The sequence below is a fragment of the Ictidomys tridecemlineatus genome, chromosome 10 (genome assembly GCF_052094955.1).
Source record: "Ictidomys tridecemlineatus isolate mIctTri1 chromosome 10, mIctTri1.hap1, whole genome shotgun sequence".
NCBI classification, from domain to species: Eukaryota; Metazoa; Chordata; class Mammalia; order Rodentia; family Sciuridae; genus Ictidomys; species Ictidomys tridecemlineatus.
The window spans coordinates 29,198,877-29,220,324 of NC_135486.1; the positions used below are offsets into that span (position 1 = coordinate 29,198,877).

At 35.0% G+C, this 21,448-nt stretch overlaps 1 protein-coding gene across 1 annotated transcript in view; it reads right to left on the minus strand.

Annotated features, from left to right (window-relative positions):
- The window catches only part of Kif14 (kinesin family member 14), a 61,119-nt gene that overhangs the window by 24,574 nt on the left and 15,097 nt on the right, over positions 1–21,448 (minus strand). Inside the window, exons 11-20 of the mRNA XM_005330379.4 lie at positions 21,230–21,377; positions 20,634–20,697; positions 17,041–17,225; positions 13,299–13,401; positions 12,271–12,431; positions 9,832–9,979; positions 9,217–9,369; positions 6,490–6,616; positions 2,593–2,686; positions 1,236–1,365 (exon numbers count right to left, since the gene is read on the minus strand). Of these exons, the coding sequence (XP_005330436.2) occupies positions 1,236–1,365; positions 2,593–2,686; positions 6,490–6,616; positions 9,217–9,369; positions 9,832–9,979; positions 12,271–12,431; positions 13,299–13,401; positions 17,041–17,225; positions 20,634–20,697; positions 21,230–21,377 (1,313 nt within the window). The remainder of the gene's footprint in view (positions 1–1,235; positions 1,366–2,592; positions 2,687–6,489; positions 6,617–9,216; positions 9,370–9,831; positions 9,980–12,270; positions 12,432–13,298; positions 13,402–17,040; positions 17,226–20,633; positions 20,698–21,229; positions 21,378–21,448) is intronic.

Consider the following 21,448-nt stretch of genomic DNA (forward strand, 5'->3'; position numbering starts at 1 on the left):
TTAGTTGTATTAAGTACACAATCAAATCACATTCACTGTAGAAAAACTGGAAATTATTAATACATATAAATTCAAAGAAAAACTCAAAAACACAAACCTATCATTTTAAGAGAAACACATTTCAGTATGATATATTTCAGTCTATTTTGATGTTCTATTATGAGTATACCTTGCATTCCTGGAGTAAACTCTACTTCAAGTATTAAATATCATTTTGAGTTTGATTTCCTAATATTACTAATATTTCACTCATGGTTTTTATAGCTGATTTCATATTAAGGTTGGTTTATCATTCTCTTCTGAGTCATCTTTTCAGGTTTTCTGGGAGTATTTATTTATTTAATAGGGTATCAGGGATTGAATTCAGGGGCACTCAATCACTGAAACAGGGTCTCACTGAATTGCTTAGTGCCTGGCTTCTGCTGAGGCTGGCTTTGAACTCATGATCCTCCTTCCTCACCCTCCCGGGCTGCTGGAGCCACTGGGATTACAGGTATATGCCAACATGCACAGCTAGATTCACTAGTTATTAAAATACAAATTGAAGCAAACTGGTAATTGGTAAGTGGCAACATTTCTGGAAAGCACTTTTGTCAATGAACATCAAAGTGTAACAAAAAATTAATATCTTGGTACCATTTTGAAAAACAGAAGGCAAGGAATTGATGCAGAAATATTCTTAGTTGTGACCATTAAAAGCACAAGGGCTGTAGGTGTGGCTCAGTGGTAGAGCACTTGCCTGGCACATGTGAGGCACTAGGTTGGCTCCTCAGCACCATATACAAATGAATAGATGAAATAAAGGTATTGTGTCCATCTACAACTAAAAAAATATTTTTTAAAAACATAAAACAGAAAATAAGTGGAAACACTCAAATGCGGCAACAGAAAAATGTAAATATGTAAAAATGCACATTATCAGGCATAGGAAAATAATTTCAAACAATGTAAGTTGTCTATCAAATCTCTTCCTTCAGTTTACATGCAAAATTTTAAAAATATACAATTATAACTCAATAAATTGGCACTAAAATTCTCTACCACTTATAACCATGCTAAAATAAACCAACAAAATGCCACTTAGACACAAAAATAAAGTACAAAATTGTTAGTGTTGGTTGGTTTGGGTAATTGATAGATTATCTTTTTTTATTTTTCAAATTCTTTGCCAAGAATATGTTACTTTTATACTTTTGTTTTGAAATGTTTATAGAGATTTTAACAATATTCCATACCTCATAAAGTTCTTTCATTGCTGCAAGTTTAGATTCAAACTTTTCCAGACTCCAGAAAGTTGAGATCCCAAGTTGTAGGTTACGAACCCGAATAGAAGTTTCACAACTACCTTTATCTGATGCATCATGTCTGAAAGAAAAATTTTTGAAATGCTATCCTAAAGCATACACACCCATTCATATGAAATTTCTGGAGCAGAAAAACCCATAAAAATTCAGTCCATCAGTTAGACATGGGGGTACTATCCCAATAACTCAGAAGTCTGAAGCAGGAGGATGGCAAGTTCCTGGAGAGCCTGGGAAACTTACCAAGACCCTGTCTCAAAGTAAAAAATAAAAAGAGCTGGGGATATAGATCAGTGGTAGAGGGTTCCTGGGTTCAATCCCTAGTAGCAAAATTAAAAATAAATATTCAGCCAGGCACGGTGGTGCACCCCTATAATCCCAGCAGCTTAGGAGGCCACAGCCACTTAGCAAGGCACTAAGCAACTCAGTGAGACACTGTCTCTAAATAAAATACAAAGTAGGGCTAGGGATGTGGCTCAGTGATTAAATGCCTCTGAGTTCAATCACCAGTACCAGTAAAATAAATAAATAATAAATAAAAATTCAATCTATTGACTAAATCATTCCTTAGCATTTTTATTGTAATATTAATCACTTTTTAAAAATTTTTTTTAGTTGTTGATAGACCTTTATTTATATTGGTGCTGAGAATTGAACTCAGTGCCTCATGCATGTCAGGCAAGTACACTATAACTGAGCCACAGCCACAGCTCATAATAATAAACACTTCTGATATGTATTATAAGACCCTGCATTTGATCCTCAACATGGGGGAGGGGTGGGAAATGCTGGTAAACAAATTTTCAATTCAGAAGAAAATTAGTAAATTCCTAAAATATTTAAATTATTCTGCTTATAAATATACTACTATACTAATTGCTAAAAACACTTTTACTCTCAAGTGAGTCTCAAAGTGTCATGAAGGATTATAATACCAGCTCTTCCCTAGACATACACTGTACAATAAACTTTAGAGAAACTAAATTTAAAAAACAAGATTGTATGTAGATCAATTAGTTTAATAAAGAACTGCTTTAGCTAGGTCACAGTGGTGCCTACCTGTAATCCTAGTGGCTTATAGGCTGAGGCAGGAGGATCGTGAGTTCAAAGCCAACCTCAGTAAAAGCAAGGTGCTAAGCAACTCAGTGAGACCCTCTCTCTAAATAAAATACATACTAGGGATGGGGATGTGGCTAAGTGGTTGAGTGCCCCGAGTTCAATCCCCAGTACCAAAAAGAAGAAAAAAACAAATAAAAAAATTGCTTTGTAATCAGAATAATTAACTACTTACCTGCCAAAAACATAATATTTTTTAAATTTGTTGCTGATGGCATTGGCTTCCTGAATCATCATTGAAAGCTTCATGGAGCTCCAATTTGGCTGAACTAATACAAAGCATACAAAGAAGATTCAAAATACACATATGATCATTAACACACATCACTAGGCAGAACAATTCCAGAAAACAAAAGATTGATTTTAAATAAATGATTTTAAATCTGTATTGCAGAAGAATAAGAATAAAATTTGAGTAATTTTCCTTTAAATCTCATTGTCAAAATCAAATATTCTTCTAGGACCTGGTGGTGCAAGCTTTTAATTCCAGCTACTAGAGGCTGAGGCAGGAGGATGGCAAACTTTAGGTCAGCCTCAGCAACTCAATGAGATCCTATCTCAAAATAAAATAAAATAAAATAAAAAGTGCTGGGACATAGCTTGAGAGTAGAGCATTTGTTTAATCTGTGTGAGGCCCTGGGTTCAAACCCCAGTACTGAAAAATAATTCTTCATATAAAATAAGGTCTCTCACCTGTGGAAGGACTGAAAACTGAAGTTGATATAGAGTTAAAAAGACCTAAATATAAATTAGGAAAATGGAATTTGTAGGTAAATTATTTTCCTTTTTTATTTTTTTAAAATGTTATTCCTACAAATATAAATGTGTGTGTGTATATGTATTTTTGCAAAATAAAGGGATGTGGTTCTATAAAAGTAAGGCTGTGTTATACCGTACCTGATACTTTAAAGAAATTAGGAAAAAAATGAACAAAAAATTAAGGGCACTTTACCACTGAGTTACATACATCTCAGCCCTCATTTTTTATTTTCAGACAGGGTCTCACTAAGTTGCTCAGGCTAGCTTCCAATTCACAATCCTCCTGCCTCAGCCTCCCAAGTTGCTGAGATTACAGACATGTCCCACCATGCTAGGAAAAATAAAACCTTGAAAGATATCAGAAAAACTTTGTCTTTGGTGTTTCCTCTCTATACAAAATTCAGCTGCATTTCTATACACTAACAATAAAATATCTGAAAATATTATGAAAAAGTTCCATTTATAAGAGCATCAAAAACAATAAAATACTTAGGAATAATACTGTGGAAGAGAAAAGATCTGTGCATAAAAATACTAAAATGCTGATAAAAGAAACTGAGTACACAAATGTTCTGATATGTGGATGCTAACACACAATGAGGTGGGGAGGGAAGAATAGAAGTTCACTGGATTAGACAAAGGGGAATGAAGGGAAGGGTGGGGGTTGGGAATAGGAAAGACAGTGGAATGAATCAGACATAACTTTCCTATGTTCATATATGAATATACAACCAATGTAACTTCATATCACATTTAACCACAAGAATGGGATCCTAATTAGAATAAGTTTATACTCCATGTATGTATAATATGTCAAAATATACTCTACTGTCATGTATATCTAAAAAGAACAAACTAAAAAAAAGAAACGAAACGAAACTGAGTACAGGTGTCAAATGCAGTGGCATATGCCTATACCCCAGCATCTCAGGAGGCTGAGGCAGGAGGATCAAGAGTTCAAGGACAGCCTCAGCAATTTAGTGAGGCTCTAAGCAACTCAGCAAGACATTATCTCTAAATAATATATAAAAAAGGGCTGTGGATGTGGCTTAGTGGTTAAGCATCCCTGGGTTTAATTCCAGGTACCAAAAAAAAGCAAGGAGTTAGGGGTTGGGGAACAAAAGCACAAAATGGAGGAATTACATGTGGTACTTCTTCAGGACAGTATTGCATAATGGGGTAATTACAGGTGAAAACAATCTGTGACATATTTCAAAATGACTAGAAGAGTACAAAGTTCCCAACACATAGCAATAATTAATATTTAAAGAGATGGAAATGTTTTTTATCCTGATGTGATTAGTACACATTGCATATATGTATATTTAATTACTATAATATACCCTACATATTATGTCTCAATTAAAAATGAAAAAGAAAAAGTGGTATAATTGTAGAATATTATCCAGCCAATAAAAAAAGGAAAGAAATTCTGGATAACATTACGCTAAGGGAAATAAGCCAGACACAGACAATTAGTGCATGATCTCACTTGTATATGGACTCTAAGTTGAACTCAAAGAAGCAGAGAGAAGAAGAGTGGTTGCCAGGAGCTACAAGGTGGGGGCAATGGGAAGATTGTTGATCATAAAGTGCAAAGCTTTGGGTAAGTATATTGAACAAGTTCTAGAGATCTAATGTACCACCTGTGATATTGTATACTTGAAATGTGCCCAGAGGGTAAATCTTAATAATTCTCACCATACAAGTTCTTATTGCTGGCCAACTCTTACATCCCCAGCAACTCCACCAGGCCATTGGATTTTTTCCATTATGTTCATTACCCTTGTACCATGTACCTCAGATCTATCTCTCCCTCTCCCCCCCCCTCTGATATAGTTTCTTGTCTTGGATTATTATTTCTTTTTTTAATTTGCTTTAAAACGAGTGTAATGCCATATCAAGTCAATGTCATTCTCTCACAATGTACTCTATAAGAGGTGTGGGTGTTTATTTGGTCGGGATGCTAGAAAGTGCTAACGTAGCATGATGAGTGTGAACAAAAAAAAGTGTTTTAGGAAGTATGGAAAAAAATGTATTGACTATGATGGTGACATGATAAAAGTCAGCTGCCTTTTAAGCAGTCTTATCTGTTCAGTGTTAAGTGATTTTAAAAAGTAATAACCTGTTCTTTTGACTAGTTTAAAGATGGATTTGAAATTGGTTTTGGATGCAATTAGGTTATGCTATTTGGACAATAAACTTACCTTGACATAAAAAAAAAAGAAGAACAATGGCAATTATTTGAATACTATTAATTATGCTAATTAGTTTAATTATGCTAATCATTTCCTAATATATATAAACATATTGTATACCTTAAATATATGTAATTTTTTAAAAAATTATACCTCAGTAAAGCTAGAAAAAAAAATCTCTAAGTAAACAAAATGCCCAGGATTAGTACAACTAGATATAAAATAAAGATTTAGGTTATAATAATATATGTTTTAAAAATTATGTTGTACATTAAATAATACTTGGAACTTTGTTTACCATTTGCTTATTATTTTTTTGATCTGCTTTAACAAATTATCATAGCCTGAGTGGCATATAAACCACAGAAATTTATTTCTCACAGTTTTGGAAGCTGGAAGTCCAAGATCAGAGTGCTAGCATGGCTGGGTTCTGGTAAGAGCCTTCCTTTGAGTTGAAGACTACCATCATGTTCTTGTCACATCTTTGGTTGGTAGAAGGGATGAGGAGTTTTTCTAGGATTTCTTTCATAAGGGCATCAATTTAATTCATAAGGACAGGCATCAATTTCATTCATAAGGATGGGGCCCTCATGACACCTACCAAGGCTGTATCTCCCAATGCCACCATATTGGGAGTTAGAATTTAAAAATATAATTTTTTGTGTGGGGGGGACACATTCCATATATTGAACTCATATAATTAAGTAATCTAAAAATTGAATATTCTAAAAAAAAAATACACACAAATTTATTGAAGCTTGGAAGAGTGGCAACATCTAGAATAAAACACTTTTACTAAATAAAGGCAACCAACAGCTGGGTGTGGTTGTGCACATCAGTAATACCAGTGACTCGAGAGGCCAAGGCAGGAAGATCACAAACCTAAGGCCAGCCTCAGCAACTTAACAAGACCCTGTCTTAAAATTTAAAAAATTAAAAAAAAAAAAAAATGAGCTAAGGAATTAGCTTAAGTGGTAGAGCACCCCTGGGTTCAATCCATATTACCATAAAAAAAGAAAGAAAAAAAAAAAGAGGCAATCAACATTTAGTCATTGTATGTAATAACATACATAACTTTAGAAAATGTCTGCTAAAATCAACACATACTCACTTACTTATAAAAGTTTTAGCCTTATTACTCCGATTCTGCTGTAGAATTTGTACTTCTTTAGCAATTTTTTCCTTTTCCTTTTCCAAAGCTTCCAGAATTCTTGCATGGCGGATGCTGTGGTCTTCTAAAGCCTAATTGATATTCATTCATATAGACCCACACATGAAGATAGGCAGAGAAATTATAAAATCAGATTGAAATGATAAAAATGTTAATTAGCTTCTCTACAGTAACCATTTTATCATTTAGATGTATCCTATAACATCATGTTAAATACCTTATGTATACAATAAAATCTATTTTAAAAAAATAGATGAATAATGGTAGCACAATAAAATTAAACCTCATGATAGTATTCATTTCATGGTTAGTATGTCTTATTAAAACACAAAAGGGTTTTTTTTAATGATTTATAAAATTTCTTAATAATATGATTTTTTTCATCACAAAATCATTAGGAATTTTTAGTGGCACAAATTAATCTTTTTCTTTCCACTTATAGGAAGTAAATAACCTTTAGAGAAAAAAAGAGTGTTGAAAAAAAACACACATTCAAGAAAATTTGTTGAATGAATAAAAAATTTTTTTAAAAAATTCACAAATAGCCTCCAAATAATTGTTTTTCAAGATTTAAGCAGTGGTACCCCTTACACATCAGATACAGCACTAATCTCTAGGGTATATTAAGAACTCAAAAAGCTAAGCACCAAAAAACAAATAACCCATTAATAAATGGGCCAAGGACCTGAACAGGCACTTCTAAGAAGATGATATACAATCAATCAACAAATTTATGAAAAAATGTTCATCATCGCTAGCAATTAGAGAAATGCAAATCAAAACTACTCTACTTCATCTCACTCCAGTCAGAATGGCAGCTATTAAGAATACAAACAACAATAAGTGTTAGCAAGGATGTGGGGGAAAAAGTACACTCATACACTGCTGGTGGGGCTGCAAATTGGTGCAGCCAATATGGAAAGCAGTATGGAGATTTCTTGGAAAATTGAGAATGAAACCACCATTTGATCTAGCTATCCCTTCTCCTTGGTCTATACCCAAAGGACTTAAAAAGAGCATACTACAGGGACACAGCTACATTAATGTTTATAGCAGCACAATTCACAACAGCTAAAATGTGGAACCAACCTAGATGCCCTTCAGTAGATGAATGAATAAAGAAAATGTGCCATATATACACAATGGAATATTACTCAGCACTAAAAGAGAATAAAATCACGGCATTTGCAGGTAAATGGATAGAGTTAGAGAAGATAATGCTAAGTAAAGTAAGCCAATCCCAAAAAAACCAAATGCCGAATGTTTTCTCTGATGTAAGGAGGCTGATTCATAGTTGGGTAGGGAGAGGGAGCATGGGAGGAATAGACAAACTCTAGATAGGGCAGAAGGGTGGGAGGGGAAAGGAGAGGATATAGGGTTAGAAATGATGGTGAAATGTGATGGACATTATTATCCAAAGTACATGTATAAAGACATGAACTGATGTGAATATACTTTGTATACAACCAGAGATATGAAAAATTGTGCTCTATTTGTATAATAAGAATTGTAATGCATTCCACTGTCATATATAAATAAAAGAAAATAATTAAATTTTTTAAAAAAAGACTTAAGCATTGGTATTTTTCCTCCAAACTCTCCAATGTGGCTCACTAGCTACTACTGTCCTGGAGCTGTCGTGTAGTGTTATCTCTGTACTAACATTTCTTTGAAATTACTAGGAGTATTTTCTTCCAATCCTACTCCCATCTCCATTCCACAAACATGGAAGAAAGAGAAATAAAATTGCCATTTCAGAATAAAACCTTAAGATATAAGGAAACAAAGTAAAGATTAAAACAGTTGGTCTCAAATTTCAGTATTCATCAGAATCTCCTGCAGATCTTGCTAAAACAGATTCCGGGCTCTGACCCCTGTGTTTCTGACTCGTGGTTATGGAGTGGGACCTAAAACTTTACATTTCTCATGGATCTCCAGATGATGCTGATAATGGAGCTGCACTTTAAGAACCACTAATATAAAAAAGCATTGTCAGTAAGTTGACAAAAGACATTAACAGTAATATTTTTATTTTATCCTTCAGTTGTGTAAGCTTGGTTAATGTGAGTCAGTCCTAGAAAAGTTTCTTCTGTCCTTGATGATATGATAGAAGTAAATGCCTAAGCTGGCAAGTCTGGTGTATGGAATGCCTTATGGTGAGCTCTTATTAGGAAATTCCAGCTTGCTGTTCTTTCCATGGGCAGACAATGTTTCATTCTGACATTCCTTCTATACACTGAGCCCAACTATGATTGTACTTTACATTATCTGGCATGATTGATGACAGGACAGATGTAGATGTATACAGAGAAAACTGGGATGGAACTAGCTGGAAATAAGAGTGCTCTCTGCAAAACACCTGTGTGATAATGTGTGAGCGTGAGGCAAGAGGAGTCGTTTCTCACTTAGGGACGTGGACTTGTCTCTGGCCTATTAAGATATTAAACACTTTTTTTTTTAATTTGTTCTGTTTAGAAATACATGGCAGTAGAGTGTATTTTGACATATTGTGCATACATGGAGTATAAACTTAGGACCCCATTCTTGTGGTTTCATATTCAAATCAAACACTCTTTAAAAAAAAAAATAAAGAGAAAGAGAAAGGAAGGAAGGAAGGAAGGAAGAAAATTCAGCTTCCCTTCAGAATACAGCAAACTTAAAATGAAATTACCTGCTTCGTAGCCAAAGTCTCCATTTCTAATCGCTTTTTGTTGACATATACTTCCTGTTCAAGATGTTGCTTTGCCTTTTCTAATTCTTCAATTTTGTGATTAGCCTTTTGGTTATTTATTTCTTGCATTTTCTTCCTTTGAGACTCTTCTCTCTTTAAAGAACATTAATAAAAAATAACTGAGGCAAAAGTGCAGAGCATTTTTCAAAAACATTTTACCTCCCAAAAGTACAAAAGTCCTTCCCTTTATCAATGCAAAAGAAATTATTATTAAGAAAGTCCTGTACTTGGTTTCATTCAGATTAATTCATCTAACTAAAAAGAAATGTCATTAGTCAAACTTTTTAGAGTACTCTCCTCTAAAATGTGTTTCTGGGAATGCAAAATTATCAGTAAGCCATGGAGAGAAGATACATCTCAAGTGGAGAAGACAAAAGCCTCTCCATTTTCTTCTTCCCCCAGTAGTCATTATTTTCTACCAACTTATTTCCTAAAGAGGGCCTGGCCTCACTGTGGCTCTCTCTAATCTCTGATACTCCCCCAGTTCCTTTAGAAGGACAATCAATTATACAATCAACACATCACTTTGGGTGCACTCCCAATTCTGCATATTACCAGTTCTGTTTCCAGGGCTTGTATTTTGCTTTCATATGCAGCTTTTTGAGAAGAAAGCTCTTGCTGAGCCATTTCTTTTGCAATTTGAATTCCCTGCATCATTTCTTCCTTTGCCTTCAACTGTGCCTCTTTTATTTCGGCTTCAAGTCTATTGAGGAGCAAAATATTTACAGAATACGCTGTCAAGAATTCTGTATATATCAGAGCAGTCCTTGATCATATTAAAATGTTTTCCATTGAACAAACATTAAACTGCAAAAATTTCTGACATTCAACAGTGTTCTTAAATTTTTCATTGGCTCTAGAATTATTTACACACAAGAAAATGTAGAATGAAAATTTGCTTATTTTTAACTTAGTTACTGCAAATGCCTGATATGTGAATGAATATATTTTTCTAAAGCGTAAGGAAAATAAATTATATAAAATGTTATAGTAAACATTACAGTAAATATTATATAAGTTAGCATTATAATAAACAGAAAATAAGGTTATTTTATGTTAGACTAAACAATGGATACAGCAAAGTAAGACTTCATATTTCTATAACTTCTTTTTGTGTTTGGGTCCATAGATTAAGAAAATACTGAAATGACTGCAAGTACATGATACCAGAGCTGATAAAGCAGAAACTGTATCATATATTTTCAATCATTTGTAATAATCTGACGTTTTGATAAGTCAAAACATTAAATTGGCTATATCACTTCTCAATATACAAGAGAAAAAAAATTAATGATTACAGAATAAGATAGCTTCTTTCTTCCCATAAAATCAATATTTTAACACTGTAGTGCAAAGAAAAAAAGTAAGAATGTCACTAGGAAATAAGGCTAGTGGTTACCACAAGTAGAGAGAAAGGAGAGTGAAACGCCACTGCTTAATGAATACAGCTCCAGTTTGGGCTGATGAAAAGGACGGTGGTAATGGCTGCACAGTGTGAAGGCACTAAATGCCACTAGACTGCATACTTGAAATGGCTACAATGCTAAGTTTCAAGCTACATATATGACACCACCAAGGGAAAAAAAAAACTAAAGTGGGTAAAAAGTAGGCTTGGGTTTTTTAAAAGACTTCCATGCAGCATTCGCCCACTCCTACTAGTCACCTTGATTCCTCTTCCTGCTGGCCTTTAGTCAACAAGACTTGTTAATTTTACTTCCTTTGTATGTTTCTCCTATCCAACCACACTTTTCTTACCTTTCTTCACTAATCTCTCAACTGCTCTGGAGGCCTGGAATCTTGCTCTACCTTTAATCCACCCTTCAGATGTGGATCAGAGTGATCTCTAAAACTGACTCTAATCATGAGTGTCTCATATCAGCTTAACATTCTTTTTTTTTTTTTAAGGTGATATTATTTATTTTATTTTTAATTTTATTTTAATTTTATTTTATTTTTATGTTTTAATTAGTTACACATGACAGTATAATGATCTTGACATAGCATAAATTTGAATCAGGTGGGATATAATTTCTCATTTTTCTGAGTATACAGTCATGTATATACCCCAGTAATAATAACGTCTATTTTATTCTGCTGTCCTTCTATTCCCCCCTTCCCCTCCCCTCCCCTCCCCTCCCATCTCTTCTCTCTACCCAATCTATTGTGATCCACTTCTTTTTTTTTTTTCCCCCTCACATCTTCATACTGTATTCTGTATAATGAAGGATTATGCTAAGTGAAGTTAGCCAATCCCAAAAAAACAAATGCTGAATGTCTTCTCTGATATAAGGGAGGTGACACAAAATGGGGTAGGGAGGAAGAGCATAAGAAAATTACCTCTAGATAGGGAAGAGAGGTGGGAAGGAAAGGGAGGGAGAAGGGGAATTGCATGGAAGCTTAACATTCTTTAACAATTCTCCTCCTTTTAAGATAAAGTCCACTCTTCCACAGATCATTATGTATACCTTACCATTCAGCTAACAAGGACACAGCTTAAGCCAGAAATAGTACAATAATGCATGGATTAAAACTGGGGCAAAAGATAAGAAAAATAAATGTCCACTCCCCCAGTCTTCTTAGGGGCTAACTTCTAATAGTCTCTTGGGACTCTGCTCCAGGGACATCTTCTCATCCCCTACAAACCTTCACTGACTCTTGGTAGAAACTAGGTGTCACCCCCTAAACTTCCACATCACACAGTGCAAGACTCTGGCACCACTATCCATAAGTCCTATGAGATGATGAATTCCTGCAGGACAGGAGATAAGTTTCAACTACTCTTCTTTGTATCTCTAGCACTTGGTACAGTGACAAACACATAATAGATTCTTAATAAATGCTCGTTGAATGAATGAATGTACCAAGAGAAAAAAAATGTACATCACTAAAAATTAGCAATCGAAGACTTAACTCCTGGAAACTACCATGATGTGATTAACTCCACTGTAGACCTTTCTCACATACTTAATATTTCACAACAACAATAATACTTACCGTGATCTCTGTCCCAAAAGTAACTCATTTTTGGCAAATTCAAAGTCTTTTAGACCCTCACTTATAAAAGTATCTCTACTGGATGGTCTTTTCCCTTTCTGGACTTCAACAGGATGATTAAATCTAAAATAATGATCTCCACCAAGAATCACCCGATCACCCTAAAACACACCAAAAAATTTGTTACTTGTAGTACATCTGAACCAAAAAATTACATGAGAAAAATCATTAGTCAACAATTCAAAATAATCTAGTACTACTAATGATAATGTAATCATTAGTATTACTAATGATAACATAATCATAGCAACTCATTTGTTAAATACTTTCTATATGTCAAAAACTGTGTCAAGCACTTCATACACACACATCCATTGAAACAGAAAGAGAGTATAAAATTTCATTTATGTATCAGAGCAACTCAATAAGATACATGCTATCCCAATTTTGGGAAAGAGGAAACTAAAAAGTTTCCTTAATAACAGACCTTAAATAATAACAACATACTCACTGAGAGCTTACTCTTTGCAGGCAATGTTTTTAAAACTATAACAAATTGTTTTATTTAATCTTCCACTATCCCTGAAAAATAGGATATATAGAGAGTGAACATACATCTGGGTTTGCCTACAATAGACTTGTTTATGCAAGTTCTCCCGATGTAATTATTAATAATGCTCTAAAAAATATCTTTGTGTGAGATCATTCAATCATCTGGCTAAGTAGCCAAAGATCACACAGCAAATGGCAGAGCCAAGATTTTAACCCTGTCTGGTCTGCTTCCAAAGCCTAGGTCTTCAGAAGACACATAATAATTTGTCCATGTTCAGTTCTCCAGTTACTACTTTAAAGTAATATAAGTTTTGTCTTGGTACCAAAGAAGGCAACTAATGAATTAATAGGAAACAGAGTTTTTGAAATGAAAAAATTCTTAATCCAGTTCAATTCCCTTGTACTACAACTCAAAGAAATTAAACAGCATGCCCAAAGTCAAACAGTTTCTTATGTTGTAGCACCCATCAACTTACATGATGTAATACTGTAGGTTCCAAAATATCTTTTCCATTTACATATGTTTTGGCTTCCCCAATTGGGATAAGACTCACTGTCCCTCCAAAGTTTTTGATAGTACTGTTAAAATAAGAAGCACACATATTACAATTACAGGATACTCTGAAAAGTTAAGAAAAGGCCAGATGGCATAATCCTGCTTGGGTTATTCTCTCATGTTAAAAGTTCACATCAGTTTGTAGTAAAAATAACTCAAAATTATTTTATTTTCCCTCAAATTTCAAACCTTCATCCAGATTTTGAAGCTTAGTGAAAAAAGTCTACCCTCTCCAGCAATTCTAGCCACCAGTTATGGGAAGAATTTTCATTGTATGCATTTTAACTTATTTTTAAAAAGAAAAAAAATGTAAAAGCCTTCCCCAAAAATAAAAAAAATACATTAAAAAATTAAAGAAAAAGAAATTAAAATATTAACAATGTTTACCTATGAATGGGATGGTTTTAAGTGTTCTTATTTCTTCCTAAGTTTCTGGCTTTATAAATAAACTTTAATAATGGAACGAACAACATTTTTCCCTTATGAAGTGAGATATTATATTGAAAGGAAAGACAGGGAGATAAAAGCATATTCTTTAGTCACCTAATTTTATGGATCCTGACTATAAGATGAAAATGGAAAATTAGCTAGAGAGGCCATATATTCCTTGGAGTATTTTTATTTGAACAATAGGAAAGAAATTCCAAAGAGCTAACTGGACAGAAAGAGAAAATGGTGGCCAAAACTAAGTCCTAACCAAAGGACTTAGCCACAGATTAGGCTCCAAAATCTGTAATAAGTATTAAAGAATAATAGTTCATTCAAGCAACACAAGAAAAAATTACCTGGGAAAAACAGTTCACATCTATGCAGCATAGAGTACTAACTATAAGTTTAGTGCCTTAGCCAGATAAAGTTTTAAACAATGTTCACCTATTTGAACTCCTTCCTTTCCTAGTTCTACCTACTTTATCATCCAAATTCCATGGCCTAGCATTCTGGACCCCACACAGTCTGGCTGTAGTCACCAGTTTCTCATCTGCCACCATTTCCCCATAAAAACTCATCTTAAATTAACCATACCAAGACCCTGACTTTGCCATAATAAAGACTTTCCTCCTTTTTTTAGTCATTCTTTCAACGTAGAATGTTCTCTCCCTTGTCTCCATCATCCTTCAAGGCTCAATTTACATACTAGAGTCCTCTAAGAAGCTTTTCTTTGGGGCTAGAAGTGAATTTTTCCCTCTCACTAAGTATGTAATACTCATCTACACTTGAGTACTGATAATGATGTCTTTTATTCATGGGGACCCCATGAGCCAGATGTGTGTCAGCAGTGAAGATAAATATGAAACCAGCTATCACAGAGTTCAGTCTAGTGAGTAAAAACAACAATGACAAATGCACTAAAAGAGGAAGTAGGGAGTTCCAAGGCAAGTCAGCCCCAGCCCCTAGGCAAGAGTCTCCTAGCCCCTCAGTGGACTTCTTCCCCGACAACTCTAGTACTAAGGATAGAACTCAGGGGCACTCTACCACTCATCCCCAGTCCTTTTTGTTTTTTATTTTGATACAGGGTCTACCCAAGTTGCTTACGCTGGTCTTGAACTGTAATCCTCTACCACAGCCTCCCAAGTTGCTGGGATTACAGGTATGTGCCGCCACACCCAGCTCTCTACCACATTATTGGTTCTTCGGGAGTATGCTCTGTATCTTTGCCACTGATGTAAATAATACTATATTTATTAACAGAAGAACAGAGGAACTTGAAGCATATGGCAACTGTCCTATCAGATATAAAGACTCATTATAAAGCAAAAGCAATTAAGAATATGGGGTGTCAGTGAGAAGAAACACATCTCATAATTATAGAGGTTTTTTTATTTTCTTATTTTTATTTTTTAGAGTTTTTTCATAAAAGCACTGCAGAACACAAAAGAAGCCATATACTATTTAATATAAGGTACAAGAATTGGTTATTCCTATGAAAAATAAATTTAGATCTCTACTTCACAACAAATAAAGTTTCAGACTACTTAAGGCTGTAAATAAGAAACAAAATTTCAAAACATCAAGAAGAAAAATTAAGGAAACATTTTTATGACTTCAATGTAGAAATATCCTTTTTTAAAGGAAACACAAAACTTAACAACCGTCCGTAGGGCTGGGCATGGTAGTGCAGGCCTATAATCCCAGTGGCTGGAGGCCTCAGCAAAAGTGAAGCACTAAGCAACTCATTGAGACCCTTTCTCTAAATAAAATACAAAATAGGGCTAGGGATGTGGCTCAGCGATTGAGTGCCTGTGAGTTCAATCCCCCGTACCAAAAAAAAAAAAAAAACTAACAACCATAAAGGAAAATATTCATACTGGGTACTGAAATAAAATTAAGAACTTGATCAAGGGCTGTGGTTGTGGCTCAGTGGTAGAGCACTTGCCTAGCACATGTGAGGTACTGGGATTAATCCTCAGCACAACATAAAAATGAATAAATAAAATAAAGGTATAAAAAATACAAATTTTTAAAAAAGAACTTGAATCAATTAAAAGGCATAAGAGTATGGAAGATGAGCCTCAAGATAAAAAAAAAAATGATACTTCCAACATATAAAACTTACCAAGATTGGCAACCAGATTATACAAAGAACTCTTACAAATCATTAAGAACAAAATCAATCTAATTTAAAAGCACAAAGGACAAGGCAAGTCAAAAAGAGGCTCAGCCTCATTACTAGTCAAGGAAATGCAAAGTGAATCCATAGTGAGAAAACTGTTTGACATCTACCAGATTGGCATTTAAAAGTCTGACAGTTCTAAGTGTTGGTGATGAGAAGAGGAACATTCAGTGCAACGGGAGTAGAAACTGATAATCATTTTGGAATACAATTTACAAATCTCTAGTAAACTTGAATAGGCACATACCCTACAACCTAATATCTCTAATACACACTTTCTAAACTTTAAAAATCATTATAGCACACTTTAAAAATCATTAAGCAGCTTGGGGAAAATAGACTGCTCTCTGGTCTGATGGGTCAGGCCTCCCAAGTTCTTACAAGCTTCCCTGAGAACTCTTAGGGTCAATATATCACCTTACCATCTGGGAAACTTCTCTAAAGAAACTCTTTACATTTGTATCAGGAGATATGTTCAAGAATACTCAGCAATATTGTGGTAGCAAAAACTTAAAAACAACCCAAATATCTATGAACAAAATAGACTAGATTATAATAACAGATAATTCATATAAATGTAATACTTTAAGGGAAGCATGAACATGGAAGAATCTCAAAAACACAACGTAAACCAAAGAAGTTTATAAACACTATCATCCCAATATATACAAGAATCATTCCACTCATAAACAAAATTAACATAAAACAAAATTTTTAAATAGGTCAATCTAACTATTCTACCACATTAGATAGATGCAAATTTACTTTTATGCCCATCATAATTCTAAGAAAATAAATTATCCTTCAACCAACAGATCAAGTACACCAAAACAAAAATACAGGGAACATTACATTTTATCTTATATTGAGAGTAACTCACCTGCTATCCTTATACAACACTGTTTTTTCAGGCTAAAAAAGATAGATTTGAAGAAGTACTGCAAAGAATCAGTATAAATGAATACCTCATATAAGGAAACCCCACATCAATAAGAAATGGAAGTCTACTGAAAAATAAATAGAGGACCTTTGGTTTAGAAAATTAACATACCAATGATCATCAGCAATCAGCACCCCAGATAACTGAATATCATGGCTTGAGTTTGATTTATACTTTCCAACTGTAGTTACTCCTTCTTTTATCATATACAGCAGCATCTCTGATAGTTGTGGATCTTCATTGAGATTAACAAGGTTTGGCAAGTGGTTGGCCATTTGAAATGTAATTCCAGCTTTCTGGTAGAAGTCAGAAAAAAATAATCTTAATCACAGCATGAAATTATTAAATTCACCTAAAATGAATATCAAGTTAACCATTAGAACCATTCTCTGTGAAGTCTCAATAAAGTAAAGGTTTCTTGGAGCCGGAGGCATAACTCAGTGGTAGAGTATGCTTAGCATGAGCAAGGTCTTGGGTTCAATTCCCAGCACCAAAAAAAAGAGTAAATATTTGTTAGAATTTCTCCTTTGTGACTTGTCTGTGACTGTACCATCATACTCAAAGTTTTTGAGTTCTTTTGACATTTCTTTTTCCTTCACAAACCTCAGTCCACTTATATATCAACCCAGCATCACCTGTGTCTATGCTTACTGCCCGATTGTCTTTAGAATGAACCAGTTCTTTTTGTTGCATTATCAAGGGCCATTGGCATAATTTAAGCCCTTATAAACTCACACCAGAACCACTACAGCAGTAGTTCTGAACTACTGGATCACCCTGACAACAATTTCTTCTGTTTTCAGCAATCTTCCATCCTATACCATATTAATTATCCTAAAAGAAAATGTCAGTTCCCTGGACACAAACTTTTTTTTTGGGGGGGGGGGCGGCGGTTACCAGGGATTGATCTCAGGGCCACATGCTCACTGAGCCACATCCCCAGCCCTATTTTGTATTTTATTTAAGAGACAGGATCTCACTGAGTTGCTTAGTGCCTTGCTGTTGCCAAGTCTGGCTTTGAACTCATGATTCTCCTGCCTCAGCCTCCCGAGCCACCAGGATTACAGGAATGCGTCACAGCACCTGGCTGGACACACACTTTTTGATGCCCTTTTAATTCCTTTGGATAAAACTTGAAGTCCTTAATAAACTAACCATAACATCTCTTTCTAATTTTATGGCCTCATATGAGCTGCTTGTTCTAATAAACTGATCCACACAGTCTTCTGAGGGCATATTAAACTTTCCCTCCTTTCCTCTCACATATTTCCCTTCCTACAATGTTTTCCTCTTTTTTTTTCTGCTTATCAAATTCTGACTCAAGCTTCAAAGCCAACCTCATATTGCACCACATCTATAAGGTTGGACTGGCCATTCCCAAGGAATTTTCCCTCATTCTCCTGAATTCTTAAAATACTCCCCTACTACTTATTTGAAATAGCTTTGCTGCCACTACCTTTGCTCTTGACTCATCTTCTCCAATCTCTTTTAAAATTTCACTCCACTAAAGAGTTCTGATTTCAATGAAAATGTTCAAGTACTTTCCCACCCTTTAAAGAAATAAAAACCAAAAAATCAAACTTTACTCAACCTTACAGCCCTTCTCCCTGTAATTTTCTCATTTTCAAAGAGTTCCTATGTGTGGTTCTATTTCCTGTCTGTCATTCTTCAACCCACGGTCATCTGGCTTCTTCCTTTATCACTAGAATAACCTCATAATATCACAATGCAATGCACATATTTCTGAAAGCTGGGAGTCTTTTGGGGAACAGGGGGAATACCAGGATTAAACTCAGGGGCATTCAACCACTGAGCTACGTGCCCAGCCCTGTTTTGTAATTTTTTTAGAGACAGAGTTCCACTGAACTGCTAAATGCCTTGCTTTTGCTGAGGCTGGCTTTGAGCTTGCCCTACGGTCTTAGCCTCTCAAGTTGCAGGGATTATAGGCATGCACCACTATACCCAGCTCGGGAGTCATTCTTTTTTTTTTTTTTTTTTTTAATTAGTTGTTCTTAATTTTTCTTTTTTATTTATTAGTTGTTCTTAATTTTCCTTTTTTTTTTTTTTTAAAGCGGGGAGGCATCGGCACGGGAATACTAGGGATTTAACCCAAGGGCACTTTACCACTGAGCTACATCCCCCACCGTTTTTATTTTGGGACAGAGTCTTGCTAAGTTGCTTAGAGCCTCACTAAGTTGCTCCGATTGGCCTCAAACTTGCAATCATCCTGCCTCAACCTCCCAAGTCACTGAGATTACACATGTGCACCACCAGGTCTGGCTTGACTTTTCCATTTCTATCAATACACACATCTAAAATAACTCCTGATCCTATCAATTTTACCTCCTTTAATTTCCTGAATCCAACTCCTCCACTATTTCTATTGACACTGCTTTATGCCAAGCTGTCTTCTTCTCTTAACCACAGCAACAGCTTCCTAAACAAGTAACAGTGCCTGTCACCATCAGTCTCTTCCTCCTCAGATCTACCTTTTACTCTAACAGAAGAATCTATTGAAAACATCATCTGCCCATGTTGCTCCCCTTCCACCTAAAACCCAACAGTGTCTTCCAACCCCCTAAATACAAGTTCCTCAGCACATCATGATCTGAATCTTGCATCTTTCTAAAGTCTAAACTTTGTACCAAGTTCAATTTCCAACTACATGAAACTTCTTAATTCTCTAACATCCAAGCTATCTGTATCATGGGATTACTTAGAAATTTTACTTTGTTAGTCTAGCAAATTCTTATTCACTGTTCAGAACTCTGCTTACTTACTCTTTCTCTTTGAAGACATCCTTGATAACTTCCTCCTCAAAGTTAATTATTCCCTTTTCTCTCCTGCTTCTCTATTTTTGACATTCTTTTCATTGCTAGAATGAACCACATGAAGCTGCCAGTGATGAACCTTTTTTTTAACCTATAAAAGTGGCATTTTCATGTGATTCCATGTAACCAAATCACACCACAGTCTTAATTACAAGCTGAGAGCTAATTGTACTTATTCACCTTGGTCTTCCCTGTCCCTGTATTTTTTGTGAAACCAAAGTAAATTTAATAAGATAATTTGTTTACGTTTTAATTTTCCAACCAACATACATGGGCTCTAGGAAATCACAATTTTGTAGGGGAGTGAGAACTGGGGGTCCAACCCAGGGCTTTGAAAAAGTGCAAATGTGGGGCAGACACTTTGCCACTGAGCTACATCCCAGCATGGAAATCACAATCTTGATCTTAACTTTTTTTCTGGGTGGGGGAGGGTGTTACTGAATGCTCTAGTGCTGAGTTATATTCCAGTCCTCTTTGTTTTTTGAGACAGGGTCTCATTAAGTTGCTCAGGCTGGCCTGAAACTTGCAATCCCTCCTGCCTCAATCTTCTCAGTCACTGGGATCACAGGTATGCACCACCATACCCAGCAACAATTCTTTATATTTATTCTCTATATGATATTGCTTTGTACACAATCAGTATACAATAAATATTTGAAAAATTAAATTTATGTGTGTGTGTGTGTGTGTGTGTGTGTGTGTGTGTGTGGCCTTTATTATTATTTATTTGTTTTTATGTGGTGCTGGGATTGAACCCAGTACCTCACCCATGCTAGGCAAGTGCTCTACCACTGAGCCACAATCCCAGCCCTTTATATCTTTATTGACATTTTTCTTTCATTTTTAAATTAGTTTAGAAAGTTGAAATGTTACCTGTAACTCCTTTGTTTCTTCAAGTTTTCTTTTTTCAGCTTGTTTAAACTTTTCTTTCCATACTCTTTTCAAAACAAACAAAATAATAATTAAAACAACAAGATATGTAAGACTGAGAATGAAAAGATAATCAATGAAGATTAGAGAACTATTTAATATTTAAAATGATAGTCTCAAAGTGGGCTGCTCTATTCGTTTGGAAAGTGGTGAGAAAGGGCTGGGGCTCAGAGGTAGAGCACCTGGTGTGAGGCACTGGATTCAATCCTCAGCACCACATAAAAATAAATACATAAAATAAAGATACATTTAAAAAAGAAAAAGAAAGTGGGAAGAAAGAATCCATGAATATCCTCTTTTTTTTTTTTTTTTAAGAGAGAGTGATAGGGGGGGGAGAGAGAGAGAGAATTTTTAATATTTATTTTTTGGTTATCGGCGGACACAACATCGTTGTTTGTATGTGTTGCTGAGGATCGAACCCGGGCCGCACGCATGCCAGACGAGCGCGCTACCCCTTGAGCCACATCCCCAGCCCCTGAATATCCTCTTAAGGTTCCTCTGAATCCTACAATCTTACAGCAACACATTTACTATTTCACCTTTGCATTTCTGCCATGTCTCTCTCCTGTTGATGCAGTTTCATTCTTAAGGATGTTATTTCTTGCCGACAGAGCCTGTATCGTTCAGGATCAATGTTCCGACTGTTTCTCTGAGCAGCTTTTAGCTTTTCAATTTCTGCTTTCAATTCTAAAGATTTGTAAAATGTATGATTAACAGCATTTTACATATAAAATATAAAAATTTCCACATTAGGCATA